Genomic DNA, 18860 nt, shown 5'->3' on the forward strand with positions numbered 1-18860 from the left:
AAGAGAGAGAGAGAGAGAGAGAGAGAGAGAGAGAGAGAGAGAGAGAATCCCAAGCAGGCTCCACACCATCAGTGGAGAACCTGACGTGGATCTCACGAACAGTGAGATCATGACCTGAGCCCAAATCAAGAGCTGGATGCTTAACCGACTGAGCCACCCAGGTGTCCCTGAGATAGATGATGTTTTAAAAGACTAAGAAGTGAGAAGAATTTTGAAAACTTTATTCATGCTTGCCATAACTACATGGCAGTGAGTGCTCAAGCAAAGGGAGTGGAGATGTAAATCTAAGCAAATCTAATCTAAGCAAAAATCTCAATCTAAGTTTTAAGTACCAATGGAGTCACATCTTAGTATATGAAAAGACTGTAAGATGAGTATAGTTTTTCTCTTTGTAGATTAGTTGCTTTGTAGAAAGTATCAGTATGTACTAGTATAAAAGAGGGACTGGGTGCTCAGTGCACTGCCTCTAATAGGTGACTAGAGCTCCCAGAGGGAGAAGTGGTGTATAGGGGGATAGTCACCCACTCCCACTCCTTTGGGGTAAATTTTGGACACTATAATCTAGATGTGTATCCCACAAGCTTTAAAACTCCTGAATTGGTTTAAAATGGCAGGACTAGTAAGGTTGTACCAATCTAGTTCAATTTTACATAGGCTAACACTAAGTACATGCATATTGGCCAGCTTTGGGGTGAGAACAAGAAGGGGTATTAGAAATATGGCAAAAAAAAAAAAAAAGTAAGGGAAATATATTTGAAATGAAATCTGAGCGTGGGTAATACAGCTATAGTTTGTTTATATCAACAATTATATGAGTAGTATAAAGAAATGTAGAAAGTCCACATGGTAGAATACGTCTGAAGTCCTACTATCGTGATGTCAAATTACTTATGAGCTCATTACTCATTTTGTGTTTTGTGTTTACTCGTAAAAGAAGTCAAAATTTATTTTCAGTACTTACTGTGAAGCTTTATAAACTGCGGGTGGAGGGTAAGCAAATTACTGTCAATGACTGATATTCCTAATTTAAGAACAAATAAAATGGTTTATTTTCTTCACTTCTCTAAATCTTTGTGAACCAAAAGAAATATTAAACAATAAATCTGTAACAAAATGTTGGAAGATTTTCTCTCTGTAAGACTTATCATTTGCTCTGTATTATAAATAACTAAATAAATGAATTGGCTCCATTCTCTGGTATTTTGGGAATAAAGCCAAGGCACTTATTATTTTTTGCATTCATTTATAATGTTTTCAAATAACAAAAAATAATTTTAAAAAATTTGTTTTAATGTTTATTCTTGAGGGAGAGACAGAGCATGAGTGGGAGAGAGGCAGAGAGAGAGAGAGAGAGACAGAGGGAGACACAGAATCCCAAGCAGGCTCCAGGCTCCAGGCTCCAAGCCGTCAGCACCAGAGCCCGACGCGGGGCTCAAACTCACAAATCACGAGATCATGACCTGAGCCAAAGTTGGACACTCAACCAACAGAGCTACCAGGGCGCCCCCCAAAAATAATTAAAATCAAAGAAATTAAGATTCTGGAGTATGATAATATAAAAGCAAATCTTGATTTCTTCCCTTTAAATGTTCCATGAAATACCATGAAGTATATTCTCCAAAGTGTTTTATGATAAATTAAACAGGGATACTGTAAATAAAAGGGCTCATGGTCAAATATTTCTGAGAAAAATTGTATTATATCCTACCTACCTAGAAAATACAGAGTAGCACATCAATGAGTCTAAGAGTCTTATGAGAAAGATAAATAAAACTTGTATAGCTATTTAAACCCAGCATTTCTCAATTTATTTGATCCCTGTTTTTCTTTTTTTCTCCTTAATCAAGTGGAATTAATGTTCCCTGAAAATATACTGGGAAACACTGCAAATAGTCTATTTTACTTCATTTCAGTGCTGATGTCTATCCCACTTGTATATATATATAATTTAAAAAAATAACTAGATTGGAAAGAGAAACACGTATGAGTCAGGTAACACTCTAAAATGATAAAAGGATGTCAATATTAAGTTACAGAACTTATACTTAATGAAATCTAAAAGTTCTTTCATTGATCAGTTACTTATCTATTCAACAACACAGTCTCTAATAAGTACTTTTTGGACTTCCAAGGTGAGAGTGCAGGATTTGGGTTACTGAAGAGCTAAAACCTTTTGCAGTAAAAAGGCAAGTATATTGGGGCATCTGGGTGGCTCAGTCAGTTACGTGTCCAACTCTTGATTTTGGCTCAGGTCATGTCTCACTTTGTGAGTTTGAGCCCTATTTGAGCCCCGCATTGGGCTCTGTGCTGATAGTGCAGGGCCTGCTTAGGATCCTCTCTCTTGCTCTCTGTCTGCCCCTCCCCTGCTCATGCTCTCTCTCTCTCTCTCTCAAGATAAGTAAATAAACATTAAAAAGAAAAAGGCAAGAATATTAAGCAAAAGAAATTATACTTTTGATATTATGTTCTAAAAATTAGATAAATATTACAATTCTTTTCAATGCCTTTACTTCCAACAGCATACAATTAAAAACTCAGGAGGCCTGGCATTATTCCACCAGGGCATAGAAACTTTTAAGAATTCTTGTGTTGTGGACAACATTTACATATAGAAACATAGGGAAATAAATACTGTGTTTGTATTTCAGTTTGTTATCCTGCCCTATTCCACTGGTTATGGTATAACTTACACACTACAGTAACCATATGCTACATATTAAGGTTTTAGGAGGTAAATATGAAATTGTACTAAAAAGTACTTAAAGTAGAATGTGATCAGAACTAGTAAGTTGAGCATTTTTATTTTTAGTGACTAAACAAAATAGTTTATTTTAATAATGTCTCTAAATCCATATGCATATAGAATTATAAGGATTTTTATTTTATATATTAGCCAAAGTTCTCTCTTCAATAGCAGTGGATTTTTTTTTAATGTTTATTTATTTTTGAGAGAGAGCAAGAGGGGAGGGGCAGAAAGAGAGGGAGACAGAATCCACAGCAGGCTCTGCTAGGTCAGCACAGAGCCTGACAAGGGGCTCCGACTCACGGACTGTTGAGATCATGACCTGAGCTGAAATCAAGAGTTAGATGCTTAACCAACTGTGCCACCCAGGCACCCCTAACAACTGAGTTTTTTATTTATTCAGCACATAGATAACTAGGAAGAACTATTAAAAGATATACCTAGCACATTTTTTATTATTCCAATATAATCTGATTATATTATTCTTATCAAGTAGGGAGAAAATACGATGTCATTATTCTGGTATAATCTCATAGGCTTATCAAATAAAACCACAAGTTGTAGGGACTTTTATGTTTAAAAATAATCATAAAACAATCGTTAGTCCTCAGTTACTTTCTAAAAAATATCTAGATGATGTATAAGACTCCATTTACGGCAAAGTTCTATTCTCTGAGCTTGGACTTAAGGGTATGGATATAAATTTGAGTACAATTTAGGTTGAGATTCCCTGCAATGTTTATAACTTGAATATATAATAGTCATAAAAAAATACAAGTTACACAGAACTTTCTTAAAAGGTTTCTGCGGGCCTGGGTGGCTCAGCTGGCTGAGCGTCCAACTTCGGCTCAGGTCATGATCTTGAGGTTTGTGAGTTCAAGCCCCACAATGGGCTCTCTGCTGTCAGCAAGGAGCCCACTTCAGATCCTCTGTCTCCCTTTCTCTCTGCCCCTCCCCCACCTCTCGCGTACGCGAACGTGCACTTTCTCTGTCTCAAAAACAAACATTTAAAAAAAAAAAAAAAGCTGATTCTGATAGTGTTGCCTGACTGTCCAATAGCTCAGTAGATTTAAAAAGTTTCTCTAGAAGGGTGCCTGAATGGCTCAGTCGGTTAAGCATCCGACTTCGGCTCAGGTCATGATCTCACGGCTCGTGAGTTCAAGCCCCACATCGGGTTCTGTGCTGACAGCTCAGAGCCTGGAGCCTGCTTCGGATTCTGTGTCTCCCTCTCTTTGCCCCTCCCCCACTCACTCTCTGTCTGTCTCTAAAAATTAAATAAAAACATTAAAACAAAAAGTTTCTCTAGAAAAGAAAAAACCTTGAAATGTTGCTCAAAGAGAAGCACAATATACTATAAATTATGGAGAACTCTTCATGAACTTATGGGGTAACAGGATATGAGTACAGGCCGTGGCCTCAAAAGAAGGCCCCTGCATCACACAACTCCAGGGGGCGCTCCTCACAATGCATCTATATAAATGGTGTCCTCTGGAGCTGTGCTCTGTGATGAGGCTGAGTCAGAGGGTCAAGTGTCAGTCTCTACTGTCTATTAATTGTGGGACTTCAGGGAAGTTATTTAATCTCTCTATAGCTTAAACTTCTCATTATTAGGGAAAGGTAATTCTAAAGACATGCAAGATAATCCTGTGAGCAGATTATGTGTGTTAGAGCTGCATAGTAACTATGATGAGAACTTTTTTATTTTGCTATACATTTAACCATCATCTCAAACATTATCCTTAGCCTATTATTTCAACAAATATCATGTTGAACATGTCAGGAAGTGTTCTAGGTATTGAGATTACAGACGTAGACAACAGATCTAAAATCCTGGCTCTCATGTAGTATGTTTTAGCTCTACAGAGAAACGTGTAGTAAAAAATATAAAACATGTCAAGTGGAAACAAGCAGTATGAAGATAAATAAAGCAGCTTAAGGGGATAGAGAATGTCAGGTTCTGTGTATGTTGTGGGGGGTACCTATTTTAGACAGGCTGGTGAGGAAAAGCTGCTTTGATAAAGTACTAACTTGAGCACAGACCCAAATGCAGCGAGGGAGTCTTGTGACTGTCTATGGAATGTGTTCCAGGGCTGGGAACTGGCAGTGCTAGGGCCCTGAAGCATGCCTGGCATGTTCCAGAAGGGCAAGGAGGCTGTGGTGGCTGATGATGGGTTACACATGCACAGAGGACAGGAGAAGTGATCAGAGAAGGGGAGGGTGTTGTGGGGCACATCACGGAGGGCCCTGCAGGCCACGGAAGGATTTGAAATTGTATTCTGGGTAATGAGGAAAGTAAACAGGGCTTTCTGGTCAGAGGAGTGGAATGATCTGATTTACGCTGTTATTTTATTATTTTAAGTTTATTTATTTTGAGAGACACAGAGACTGTGCAAGTTGGGGAGGGGCAGAGAGAGAGAGAGAGAGAGAGAGAGAGCGAGAACCCCAAGTAGGCTCTGCACAGTGCAGAGCCTGATGCAGGGCTCAAACTCATGAATGGCGAGATCATGATCTGAGAAGAAACCAAGAGTCGTAAGCTTAACCGTTGACTGAGCCACCCAGATGCCCGATTTACATTTTTAAAACACCACACTGGCTGCATTGGGGAGAATATATCTAGGGTGCATGGGAGCAGACAAAGCCCAAGTAAACATAACAGCTGTTCCATATTGGGACACATGCTTGTAATTTAAGTAATTTTTCCAAACCTATCCCAAGATTTACTCCAAGACAAAGTAACTTGCCAACGAGGAGGTCTATTCATTCAAGCCAAAGAAATAAGAAATAATAAAGTAAAAAGCACTGCATAAATGAAAGGTCGATGACTAATCATTAACACTGTTCTACTTGGCTTTCGGTTCAGATATTATCGTCGACTAGGTACGATTTGGTTTGCTGAGTCCCTTGGGCCCAGATAGGGAAATTCTGTCTTATTCAAGAAAAAGAAAAAAAAGTATTGAGAGCATAATGTTAAAATAAAAAAGGCAAACTGTCACTTGAAATAATTTTTGAGGGTAAGAGCTCATGGCTCTGGTCTTAGCTTGGTGCAGGAGATTCAGAACAAGTGTTTTAAAACCGAGCGTACAACTTTTGTGCCCATTGAACTAGAAATAATACTTTGCTGAAAAGATCTGCAAAATATTTGACACAGTAGCCACGGGCTGTGAATAAGCTCACCTATAAAAGGGATTGATGCCAAGGAATCCCCAGGTGGGCTGGTACTTGAGGCCTTCCTTTCCTCCATTCTTTTTATATGGACCTCTCGGCGCGCATCATTAGGCAGCCAGCAGGTGGTGTCTGACCCGGCCTCCTGGTCATTTACTGCCAAGATGTAAGACTGATGCCTTAAAGGCTGTGGTGTTTGGCGGCCAGATGGAGGCTTTTCTCTTAGGATGACAGTTTCTTTATTATCTAAGGTGTTCGATTCCTGCATTTCAGCCTCTTGCAGAGTTAAATCTTGATTTCTTTGAGGGGCAGGTAATTCTAAATCCGAAGCGCCGTAGTTCTCACTCATCTGAGGGATAGGCTTAACAGAAGCTCCAGGTAAAGAGGGGGGTTTTCCCGTCTCCACTTGGTGATCCGGGGCACTTTCGGTTCTCAGCCACGGCTGCTGATTCAATAGACTGTTTTGATGCAAGTGATTTACTGGTCTTTGGTCTTTGACAGAGACAAGTGAGTTCTGGCTAAACGATGGTTTTGTGACGTGCGTAGAAGGCGCTTTCAGAGAATTACTTCGGACTTTCACAAGAGGTGACCTGTCTTGTGTAATACCTCGAGACAATGACATTCCACAGGTAGTCTGAAAATTTCTGTTGGACTGCAGTGTTTTCAGATCTGGTGGCACTTTTTTAAACTGAGACACAGACCCCACTCCTCTGCCAGTCATTCGCCTGTTATCAGAATTAACGATGCTCGGGGCCACGGTAAAATTTGAACCTCGAAAAGACTTATGAATTTCTTGCTGTCGAGGTCTTTCATGAATGCCTCGTCTATCATCCTGTTCGGTAAATCCACTCCACTTATAAGTCTGTTTTCGCTCTCCATTTGAATCGGGTATTTGACCTTCAGAACTGACGTTTTCTAAGGTTTCGCCCTGTCCCTCGATATAATCCCATGAACGAGTTCTGTGATTACTGAAACTAACAGACGGAGATGTCAGTGCTCCTTGAGACGCGCTTCGTGGGCAATACTTCATCAACACAGAATCCTCCAGCCTCTCCTGGGACACGCTGCGCTGTCGGATCTGAACAGACTGCGGCACTCGATCGTGAGAGGTGCTTCGACGTCGTACCTGCAAAGTAGTGCGGTTTGGTACCACCTGGTTATAATCCGTTGTGCTCTGAGATGCTGCTCTTAAACTATCTAGTCTTTCTTGAATCGTCCGACAACCTATGTGCAATCGTCTGTTATCAATATACTCTTTGTAAGTTTTATAGTTTTTCCAGTCTATGTGCTGATGGGAATTTGGAGAATAGTGATTAACAGAGACAGAAGGAGAATCCACAGCTTGAGGTCTGCTGCTTGAGATTCCTTCTGAATGTCCACTGTAATTGCCGGATTTAAGTAAGATTCCAGAAGGTTCCAACGATCTGGAGCCTGTCGTCTGATGAATTAGATGGGCAGTGGGAACTGATGATGGTGGCGATGTGGTTCTTGACACTGTTTTCAAAGCGGTCTGCTCATTTATGCCATACCTCACCTCTTCAGTTCTATGTGAAGGAACTGTATGGTTGTTTCTATTAGTTAACAAATCTACAACCTTCTCAGAAGGTACAATGACAGTCCTTACACTTTCATTGCAAACACACACCGCTGTGTTGGACTTTGCAACATCTGTTGGTGATGGAGGCACTTGTATTTCCATTCTATAGGCCCTGCCAGGCTGCGTCAGTACTGGCGTAGTGGTTTGTGGTTTGCTTGATGATGAATCTGGAGGAGAGATTTCAACTGGCTGTGCCATGGCTGAAGGGGCAGATGGCAGCCAGGGATAGCAAATTGGTGGGGGTTCAGGTATATTGCGGGCATTTCCACTGTAGGCTTCATTGCCTTTCAGGTAGGCATCTTGAGAATACGCCTACACGGAAACGAGAAAAAGGCGTCATTTAAAATTCACAGAAAGAACAACAGCTTCCATTCTTGCGATGCACTATTTTATTTTACCATGCCCTGCCTTCTTCCTAAGTGACATTCGCTAAAGCAAGCATGCAAACACAACATAAGGATGCTCCACAAATTTAGAAAAGGGCTAGTCTTTCAGAAATCAAATAAATTGTAGAATTTGCAACAAATAGAAATGACAACTGCCTGCTTTCTCAAAAGACTGAAACATACCAAATTTCCCCCTAGCCAATTAGATACAGCCTTGTTGCTTCTAAAATTTTCCCCAGTCAAGTTTGATGATCTTTCAGCATTTGACAGGTTAAATGGCTGCCTGATAAATCCCAGCAACATTCTGATCATTTTGCCAGAGAACATTTTGATCTTTTGCCAGAGTGAAGGTGAAAATATTAAAAATCTTAGCCAAATGCCTTTTTATCTTAAGCACCACTGCTAGCATAAATTAAATGTAACATATTGAGCAGTGTCTTGTAGATTCATGATTACTGAGTCCTTAAAAATAATCCATTTTGATAAATTAAGTCCTAAGCCATGCTAAACATTTTAGTATTTAAAATCAGAGAAAATATGCATGTTTAAATTAAGCATGTATATTAAAGACCCCAAAATATGAAAAAAGTAATTCATCTCTCTGTATATAATTTTTATTTATTTTAAGCAAATGCAAAATTATATTGCACAAATTTATTTGGTCTCTTACTATAAGGAGACATTTCTCTATTACTAATAGGCAGGCATGCAGCTCAAATTATTTTTTATCCATTATTGGTGAAATTAGCTAGCAATATATTTTAAAACTTCAAAATAACTGAAATTAAAGACAGAGACACAATAAAACAGAACCAATTGATGTAACTGAGGACTATGTCAGCATCTGAGACAGTGAGGTGTGGTATCATGTTACACATCCTCCCCTAATCAAAACAAGCTTAAATTCATGTCTATCATCACATCCTGCCTTTGCATCAGACAGCTTGCAAAGCCCAAGAGCAGCCACAAACATAACAGCAAAGTACCAAGGGAACAGAGAGGGTGAGATACTTAAAAAAATACACATACAGGTAAATGTTATGTTTTAATACCAGTTATGCACAGGATTCAAAAGAAAACCAAACATAAAACAAACAAACAAACAAAAAATAAAGAAAACCATACATCACAAACACATTCTGCAAATTAGTAAGATTAACACTATGGAGGGATTTCGCTAAGCAAACTTACAGTTTTAATAGGTGGGCTGATTACAAATCTCTATAAAACATAACTTAAAAAGCAAGGAAATGGCTTCTGTGCATTTCTTACCAGAGCTGTGACATCCTTTGTAAACTGTAGCTAGCAGAAAATAGGAAAACATAGTAGAAGCTGCTTACTGATATAAAGACAGAATCATGTTGTCATACTGATGCTGGAAACAGCAAGCTAAAAATACATCTATACTGATTTCTCTGGAAGGTACCAAGAGAAGTAAAGGGCAGTGAAGCATAAAGAATAACTTCAGTATCCTTCTGAGCGTCTTTTTCTCAGGCTTTTATCTGGTTCTTATTTGATTCGTCTACCATTTCTGAGAGCAAAATACATCTGGTGACATGCATTCCTGACAGGTATTGTCTTCAATCTGCACTGCTGTCTGATACTGTGCCACAAAGCTTCCCTTCCACAAGAGCAACATTGATGTCTCTCATTTCCCCTGAGCTGCTTCCATCTCTGCTTCCAGATGACGAAACGAATGCTCTATTATGCATTTAAAATAGTACAACCTCCTCCTTCCCCTGGAAATCAGAGCACGACCACAAGCTGTCAGCGGACGGGAGCTGTCTTTACACTATGACTTGGAAAGAAAAACTGACTGTTTTATTAAATATGTTTCACTCAAAAATTAAGATCTTTCAACACTGTACCTTTTGTCCTGTTTTACTAGGTTAAGAAAATTATTACTGAATAGACATAAAAATATTACTTCCAGAGTAATACTTTAAAACTTATAATGAATATTATAGAACATAAACAAGAATGCGGTGAAAAGGCTGAGTGAGTAGATAAAAGAAAACATGCATGCCATAATATTTTTAAGGCATGAAGACAGTCAATCAAAATATACATGGGTATATGCCTATAAGAAGACTATCTTTTCGATGCTGATTATATTCACACCAATATTTTTCCATGGCAGGAAAATTGCGTCTGGATGAGTGAACAGTCTGGTACAGTATTTCCCACAGTGTGTTTGTGCAATTTTATTAAGCATCACCTGAAAGGGAGGGGGAGGAGAGTATTTTCCATGCTCAATGATGTAGTGAAGGATTGATTGGTAGGCTCCCTGCCTTCTCAAAACCTCTACTACATTAATGTACATTATTAAACTCAAGGGGAAATGACAAGCTTATTTGGCTGTAGCACTCGTATTTTTTGAAGGTTTAAAAAAATTTTTTTTAATGTTTATTTTTGAGAGAGAGAGAGACAGAGACAGAGTGCAAGTGGGGGAGGGACAGCGAGAGAGGGAGACACAGAATCGGAAGCAGGCTCCAGGCTCTGAGCAGTCAGCACAGAGCCCGACACGGGGCTCAAACCCACAAGAGCAGCGAGATCATGACCTGAGCTAAAGTCAGATGCTTAACTGACTGAATCACCTAGACGCCCCTGAAGGGGTTTTAATACAACTGGAATTTCTGCTGGGAAGTACTATTCTAGAACTAATAACTTAGGGATACCTCCTTTATTCAAATTTTGGAGAGGAATATTATCTTAATAATAAAAGTATATAACAAGAACTATTAAAAACTTGAAAAAAATATTTGACATACTTCAACTATCTCTATCTAAGAGCACAAATAACAAATCTCAATACTAAAAAGCCTACATTCATGGGCCCCCACTTCTGGGTAAAGTTATGGCAAAGCGGGTCCTCACATACATACACACAGACCACACATTAACAGTGGACTAACTAAACAGCATATTCTACACAGACTAATAGAAGCGGATATAATTGAGATGAGTAAAATATGAATTCACTCAAGAGCATTACTGAATTTCCTTACACAGTCTCAGAGTTCATGTACACTAAAAAGCTTGTTTATCTGTCTCCTTGAAAGTTCCTCATTCTCATAGAGTTTGGGGACCAATACCATTCCATTAACATCCACGGGCAAATCAGCAGTGCCCTCGACCACTGTGGCTTTGTATGTGTCCAGGTAGGTCATGGACATACCTGGGAATTATTCTAGGGAAACACACTTCTACGGCTACTCTCAGGGCTATGCTACAAACATAAATTAGCTCCAGAATAAGTTTAGGGAAGTAAATTAGGAATAGACAATACACATTTTAAAGAATCCTCTTCTCCCATGATGCTTTTAAGTATTCCTCTGGAAAACAAGCTGCCTACTAAGGACCACTTTAGACTCTTTCAAGGAGGAAAGTATTAATCAGGGCTGGAGCAAACGTTGGGTGGATCACCTGGGATGGATTACAATATGGAACCTCTCGAGGTGAACAGGAACCCACTGATAAGGTTTTACCTTCTGGGAACAGAACCAAAAACTCTATAACCTGCTCACAGTTGTGACTGTGGGATACTTTTTCTCGAGTGCTTGGTTGAAAAGTACCAACTCTTCCATTGAGACATCATGACCTGACATGAGTGTTGTAACTACATACATTCCTACATATTGGGAATCTGAATTGTCAGCGGGCACCAATTAAATAGCACAAAATATCATGTAAACAAAGTCATTCATATGTAACGATGCCAATTTATATTCTTTTATAATAATGTCAACATCCTGTGTATTAATAAGTTTGTCTGAAATGACACGGCCCAGCAAGTTTTGAAACCAATGTCATAAGAACTGCATTATTTGGCTCTTAGTAATGTTTATTTTTACATTTGATTTAAGCCCAAATGGATACCTCACAACATATGCAGATGTTTTGATGGAAATAGAAATCACTTAAATTTTCCTCCATTGAACTCAACAGGCTATGACAAAAAAAGTCTAGCCCATTTTTTACATTTAGCCCTTTTATATACCACTCAATATTCTTCCTTGGATTTCCTTTACTTAGTAGTTAATTTTTATATCTTATAGTAGTTTAGTAGTTTAAAAGCTCATATTTTAAAAATAAAGCCATTCCAAATGAAAACAGAGTAGCAGCAGCCCTGCCTACAGATCCAAAAGGTTCTTTGAAAAGAGAGGGGATGGGGGGTGAGGAATGTAAGGAAAGAAAGGTGACCCACAGAATTCGTCATCTGGAATCAGAACTGCAGAGAGCATATTAAATAAAATTTAATTTTAACAGCCTGGATCTCGATTCTATGTATAGTATCTAATAGTAACTCATCCTAAAATAATCTTCCAGTTCGGTTTTAGTAGAGTTGTACCAAAACCGCAATTACCACACCTATTACCATTATAATACTATTACTATTCCATATTTATTGCCTAATAGATGATAAAAACAAACAAAAACCCACAAAAAAAACCCCTGCAGAATAACCAAGTCGGTAAGATTGAAATTCCTGCCTACCATTTCACCTTTAACAGGCTGATCTATTAATTTAATAATATTACCTATGATAAAATAAAAAATAATTACATGTCTGTCTGTATAAGAAAATACACGCCAAACATGGCAAGGTGGGGTGTGGAAGAAGGGGGTGGCATGAAAACTTTATATCTTTCTAAATTATTTGTGGCTTTACAAGCATGTTAGAATTATAAATATTTAGAACTGACAGTGACCATGTGACTATGCTAAGCCACTTAACTCCTCATCTGCACCTGTTGGCAGTAAAGGGCTGCAGCTCAGTTTAAAGAATAGGCTTTGGTCTCAGACCTACCTGGGTTCAAGTCCTAACACTGTTGCTTCCTTCCTTGTCTACTAGAAAAGCTGTTTAACCTTGCTGTGTTTATTAACGCACAACAGCAAAAGCAGGCTCAGAGTGCCCTGGTCAAACACTAGACATGCCCACACATCTCCACAGCTATAAGGACTAATCAACTTAAAATTTAATTTGGAATCCAGTAAGCCAAACGCTTCACAAAATCTCACGATGCATCCACTGACAAGAATGGTCAGGTCGAGATCTCCTATCGAGAGCCCATTCAAGAAAGGGTTCTCTTCAGGCAGCAATCCCTTTTTAGGTGACTTGATGACTTCATGCATGGCCGACATTTGGGAGGGTAACGAAACAACCCTTCTGGTTTTGGTTTTGTTTTTTTGAAAATGGAACAGAAAGAGTTTTTCATTTTGTGATAATACCTTAAGAATATGAAGCTAAGATAACACAGTCTAAACTCTCATTATACAATACGTCAAAATGACTAAAATGAATGTAATACTATTCATATTGCTCATCTAGAAAATAGATATTGGTTTAGAAAAGGAGGCTGCGGGTACAGCAGCACTACTAATGGCACTAGTAGGAACACAATGAATTGTTCTTCGTTTTACTTCATGTTTTTCAATATTATATGACTGGTCATCTGCAATTATGAAATTTATTACTACATAACTATCCTTCCATGAGTCGAATTTTAAACCAAATTAAATCTTCTATGCCAAGATGAGCCGAGCGTCTCTAGAACAATTTGGTCCATATATCACTTTAGAAAAGAAAATTCCATGGACACACAGCCCTGCTGTCACCCAGGCAAACACATACAAACTACGAGAAGCTTTCACTTGGGTGAGTAATTTTTACAATGGTCGTAAAAATGTTCATGTTTACTTTTTCTTTACAATGAATATTCAACCTCAAGAGGGACAAATACGTCTTTAAAGCATATACTTTGGGTACCAGACTTAAGACCAAGATAAATACTTAAGGCCTTTACAGAACATTTTAACTCTAGAATCTGTTATAACAATTTCTACATATGTTTTTTTTTTTTTAAATCCCAGATTCTCTTTGTGTTTTGCAATAGCTTTAAAACAGGACACTCATAGATATCCCAGCTAAAATCATTTATGCAGAAAAAGAAGGTGCCACCTTCTAAAATCCTTTAGGAAACAATGCATAGTAGGCATTAATTATATACACTCCTTTGATTTTCTCATGAATTACAGTACGTTCAAATGTGAATGAAGGCTGAGTTTACAAGTGTGGTTTTCTTTTATCATTCAGGGCATATGCTTTTAATCTCTTAAGATTAAAATAATTCAAATAACGTTTTAAAAATGAATTTTGTTACAATTTTACCATGACCTTTAATTTTTTTTTTTTTTAACATTTATTTATTTTTGAGACAGAGAGAGACAGAGCATGAACGGGGGAGGGTCAGAGAGAGGGAGACACAGAGCCTGGAGCCTCTGAGCAGTCAGCACAGAGCCCGACGCGGGGCTCGAACTCACATACCGCGAGATCGTGACCTGAGCCGAAGTCGGACGCTTAACCGACTCGACTGAGCCACCCAGGCGCCCCTTACCACGACCTTTTACTAATGAGCTTTGTAGATCTGTGTGCTCACGCCACTCAAGTGCACCAATTTTTCCCTGTGTTTGTAATACTCTGTATTTTGCCTTTGTTTTAAATACACATATCCTAAATAAAATATAACACGACAGGCTAATTAACCTAATTTTCCACTGATCATGAAATTAGAAAATTATTCCCTCCACCACTGCCGCTTCCACATTGATACTCTTCATCAACCACACAGCAGGCTGCGACGGTAATTCTGTGCTTGATTCCTGCCCTAGGAATTCAGTACAACTCCAGCCATTCTGTGAAACGAGACCTGTTCTAAACAGCATCCAACCCAGTGCCTTCACCTTGGCAAGGAAAGAGTCCACTGAAGATGAGAAAACAGTTCTGTTTTGGAAATGCCTTCTATCTTTGAGTCATCAAATTGCCAAGGAGGATTCAAGGGAAGGCCTCCTCCACATCTGTGCATCATCTTGTATAGGAGGAACATCAGCCTGGAGACCCTCATTTATTTCTAATCTGGTGACTCCCATTGCCTTCAGTGGTTATGTCTGCGGCTCTCGTACTCTGCTCAAGTACCAGGGTGGGTACTCCACAGCTAGTTCTACTTGCCTAGGACAGCTGCCCTGGATAGGTGCACTTTCCTCGTTGAGACTTCCCAACGCCAGAAGAATTATGTACCTGAGGAGGGTGATCTGTTATCGCTAAAAAGCCATTCCTAAATACAATCCGCATGCCTATGCCTGGAAAACATAAGATGGGTCTCCATGGATTTTAGTCAATTATACTTTACATGTCAGTGGATAAATTGAATCACTAGGACCAGCTTTAATCACATTTCTGTTAAAAAAAAAACACACAAACATTTTGGGACACCAGGGTGGCTCAGTCGGTTAAGGGTCCAACTCTTGATTTCAGCTTAGGTCATAATCTTATGGTTGTGAGGTTGAGCCCCGTGTCAGGCTCTGTGCTGAGTGGGGAGCCTGTGTAAGATTCTCTCTCTCCTTCTCCCTTTCTCTCTCTCGTGCTCTCTCACTCACTCTCTCTCTCTTAAAGAAAAAAAATTGTTTACAGAAGATCTTAGGACTTATTTTAAACTAAATTCAAACTAATGCCTTACAAATGAAAAACATGACTTTACCCTTTCCATTCCCATCACAAAGATTCCATGAGCTCCCTGTTGTACTTGAATTAAAAAAAAAAAAAAAAACACAATTATTTGCTAAAAGGAGAAACACAAACTTCAGTGGTCACTGAAGCTTAGAGGGTGTTACTTCAAAGCTTTTACTGATGCTATTTTATTCTACTAAACTACAAAGTCAATTGAGGAAAACTAGTATTTTCTTGAATGAAATTTATATATGTTTATAAATTTATGTATGTTTTGCTTCTTTTTACTTTCAGCAATATTTAAGCTCAATAAAATAGTTAAGGATTCTGTTCAACTTATTTTCTTTCTGAAAATGAGGGAAAAGTTAGGCTAAATGCTAAAGACTTCAATATAGTATAATTTCCTCTTGAAGACCCTGACATTTTTCCTTCACAGGGTAGACTTCATTCATTGCGAACCTTTCTTCTAATGGAATGGATTGAACTGTTACCAACATTGCTTGGTAGGTTAATTTACAAACAGTCATACATATTGAAAAATTAAGAAACGGCTTTCACAAAATCTCTGTTCTCATAAGAAAAAAAAAAAAGATTCTAATTCCTGGGGATATATACTATGCCCTGAACTATGACTTCTGGTCAAAGGACTACCTAGGCTGTAACACCAGGGCAAACTCTTCAGGAATGTCCTTCCAAATGGCAACAACAGAAATTCACTGTCAAAATGAATAGAACATTCTTATGTCACTTGATTGTAAAAATTGACGATTTTTTTTTGTTGAAAATTTTTTTTGTTTGTTTATTTGTTTTTTGGTAAAATATAGAGAATCCCAGACTCTGCTAAATTTCCCCAGAATCTTTCATTCTGTCCACCTCCACCTTTAAAGTCCATCTTTAAAGGATTTTTACTAGTGTTTGAGACAGTAGAACAATTCAGATTTAAATAAATAAAACTTACCACTTGGAGAATGTCTTCATCTTTTGGCATAACACTAAGTTCCAATGTTGTATCACTGAAATTGAATATATATAAAAATTATTTTAGGGGAGGGGCAAGTGTATACAAAAGACATAAAAAATAGCTCAGAAGTATCTGTTAAATTTGCTTACGAGTTTAATTTTTGGGTTTTTTTTTGTTAATCTTTACTTTTCAAACCCAAATCATTAAAAAAAGAAGTCACTTTTATATATACAAGCTAATTATGAACGAAAGAAGGCATCCTGCCATATGTTAGAGCTATTTATAACCAGGTAAATCTTCTTTATAATGTGTTTCTAATTTAGGAACATGAAGTATATTACTTATGTTAAATACTCCTGGAACAAAGCTCTTCAGCATATATTTATTTATTATTTTAATTCAAGTCACAGAAAGAATTATAATTTTTACCACATATTTTCACTATTTATCAAGTTAAAAATATAGTCACATGAAAATAACCAAAGAACCCTCAAATTTAACATTTTAAGTAATATTAAACATCTCAATTTTGAAATATTCCCTTTTGGCCTCAGAAGTGAAGGAAATCAGAGTTCACCATCATAACTATCAAAATGACTCATTTCTAAAAACTATATAGTGTCTCAACTATTTGCTTTCTTCTCTGACTTAATTTTAGAGGCTTTAGAGAAACGGCTCAAAGTCTCACTTTATTTTGGTACTATAACTGCCCTTTTAAAAATGATAGAAAAGTTTCTCTAGGTTCAAAAAAGCACAAAGGGGTGAATTATACTGAGTCCTGTGACCTGGAATTACATTTAGAAAAGGCAAGGATGGTGGGCTATCTCCATCAAGTGATTCAGTATCTAACCTAACAATATCAGACAGATTTTTTTCTTCCCCCAATACAATCAAGAGATGAAGAAACAATCAACAACAAAAAAAAGAAAACGAAACTTAATAATTTACTGGTGTCACTTTTTGTTCGATTTGAACTTATTATGAGGTTCATAAATGCTGAGAATAGTAAACTGTAAGAACCACAGGTTCAAATAAATTTTATTGATAAAATATGTAGGTACTTGTATTTCAGTATTTAGAGCTGGTAGAAAATACATACTGCTGCTTAGATAAATTCTTCTGCAAGGATACATTTTTACATTAATACACTGCAGAATCTCAATGGCTTTGTGTTGCATTATCCATTTGCTACCAACTGCAGACAAAAGGAACACAATTTTTTAAAAGAAAATAAGATAATCAAAAAAACAGTTTTCCTCTCTTTTTCAAATAGCTTTATCGGCTGAAAAATCAAGACTGTCATTCCAAAGTGGTGTTATTCTGAGAGACGAACTGCACCAGGAACAAAAAAACAAAAAAAAACTTGATGTGGATTTTGAGTAACAGAGATTAAGTCGTGGTTACTTGGAAAAATACTATTTTTAAAGAAGAGATGTTAGCAAATACACGAAAAATTCTTAAATTACAAATTGATAAGATACATTGGTATACGTATAATGATCTAAATTATTTCAAGGGAATAAAAATTTGGGTGATCGCCCCACTGCCTCTGAAGTGGCTTTAAATTTTTCACCAGTCCCCTGTTCTCTCCGATACTTGAGATCAAATAGGGATCACTGTCAGGAACACCTAGAATCTAACATCAGACGCAAGATTTAAGATTTGCTTTCTCTAAGAATTTCATTAAATAGTAAATCAGTAAGAAGAATACTTGGAGAGCAATAAATCCCAATCACATCATCTAACTGCAAAAATGACAATGTATTAGGGCATTAGTGTAAATAACTTAGATTATATCATGAAATGCTTTAGACATGGTTGGAGGACTTTGATAAAAGTCTTCAGAAAATAGTGAACTTCAATTTAATTATAATAGGGATGATCTGGACAAGGGGACCCCAGTCATGACCAGTAGCATCTGACAGGAATTCAATTTGGTAACCACTTTGGCTTTCAATTTATTTATTTATTTATAATTAAGAAAAATTTTCTCGGTGTGTGATAGACAGGAAGAGAGTAGGACTAAGTTATCTTTGAGATCTCACGGTCTCTCTACACATATTTATTTGTCTTTAGAATTCAAAAGTCTCTCATTCTGTGGAACGTAGGTGAGAGATGGATTCAAAGAGAATTTCTTGCTGTGTTTATTAAAACAAATGAATAAATTGGAGCTAAATGTGATTCAATGAGGTATATAAAGATATCTAAGGAAGAGGTTTTAAAATAAATTACATTCGCTTTCATGTACATTTTTGTTATAAACAAATTATAAATTTGTCATTTCATTTAAATCTAAACTCTGTTCCTTTCAGATTCTAAAGGACTTTAATCACAAATCTGATAGATTTGCTAAAGCAAAGCCACCAAGTTAAGCTACCATCAGGTAGTTCAACCTTGGCAATTCTCAAATGTGTTATCCACTTTAAGGAAAAGTCCTGCTTCTCCACATCCCATTGTAGGGTATAGACATGAATGTATTAAGTGTACTTGCTCCGCTGATTTAT

The 18860-nt window shown here is 37.5% G+C and overlaps 1 protein-coding gene across 1 annotated transcript in view; it reads right to left on the reverse strand.

Moving 5' to 3' along the window:
* ARHGAP21 (Rho GTPase activating protein 21) overlaps positions 1–18860 on the reverse strand; it is a 135596-nt gene that overhangs the window by 31111 nt on the left and 85625 nt on the right. Inside the window, 3 exon segments of the mRNA XM_045465006.1 lie at positions 5918–7814; positions 9161–9190; positions 16354–16408. Coding sequence (XP_045320962.1) covers positions 5918–7814; positions 9161–9190; positions 16354–16408 — 1982 coding nt within the window.

Source organism: Leopardus geoffroyi, chromosome B4 (assembly GCF_018350155.1).
Source record: "Leopardus geoffroyi isolate Oge1 chromosome B4, O.geoffroyi_Oge1_pat1.0, whole genome shotgun sequence".
Taxonomy (NCBI): domain Eukaryota; kingdom Metazoa; phylum Chordata; class Mammalia; order Carnivora; family Felidae; genus Leopardus; species Leopardus geoffroyi.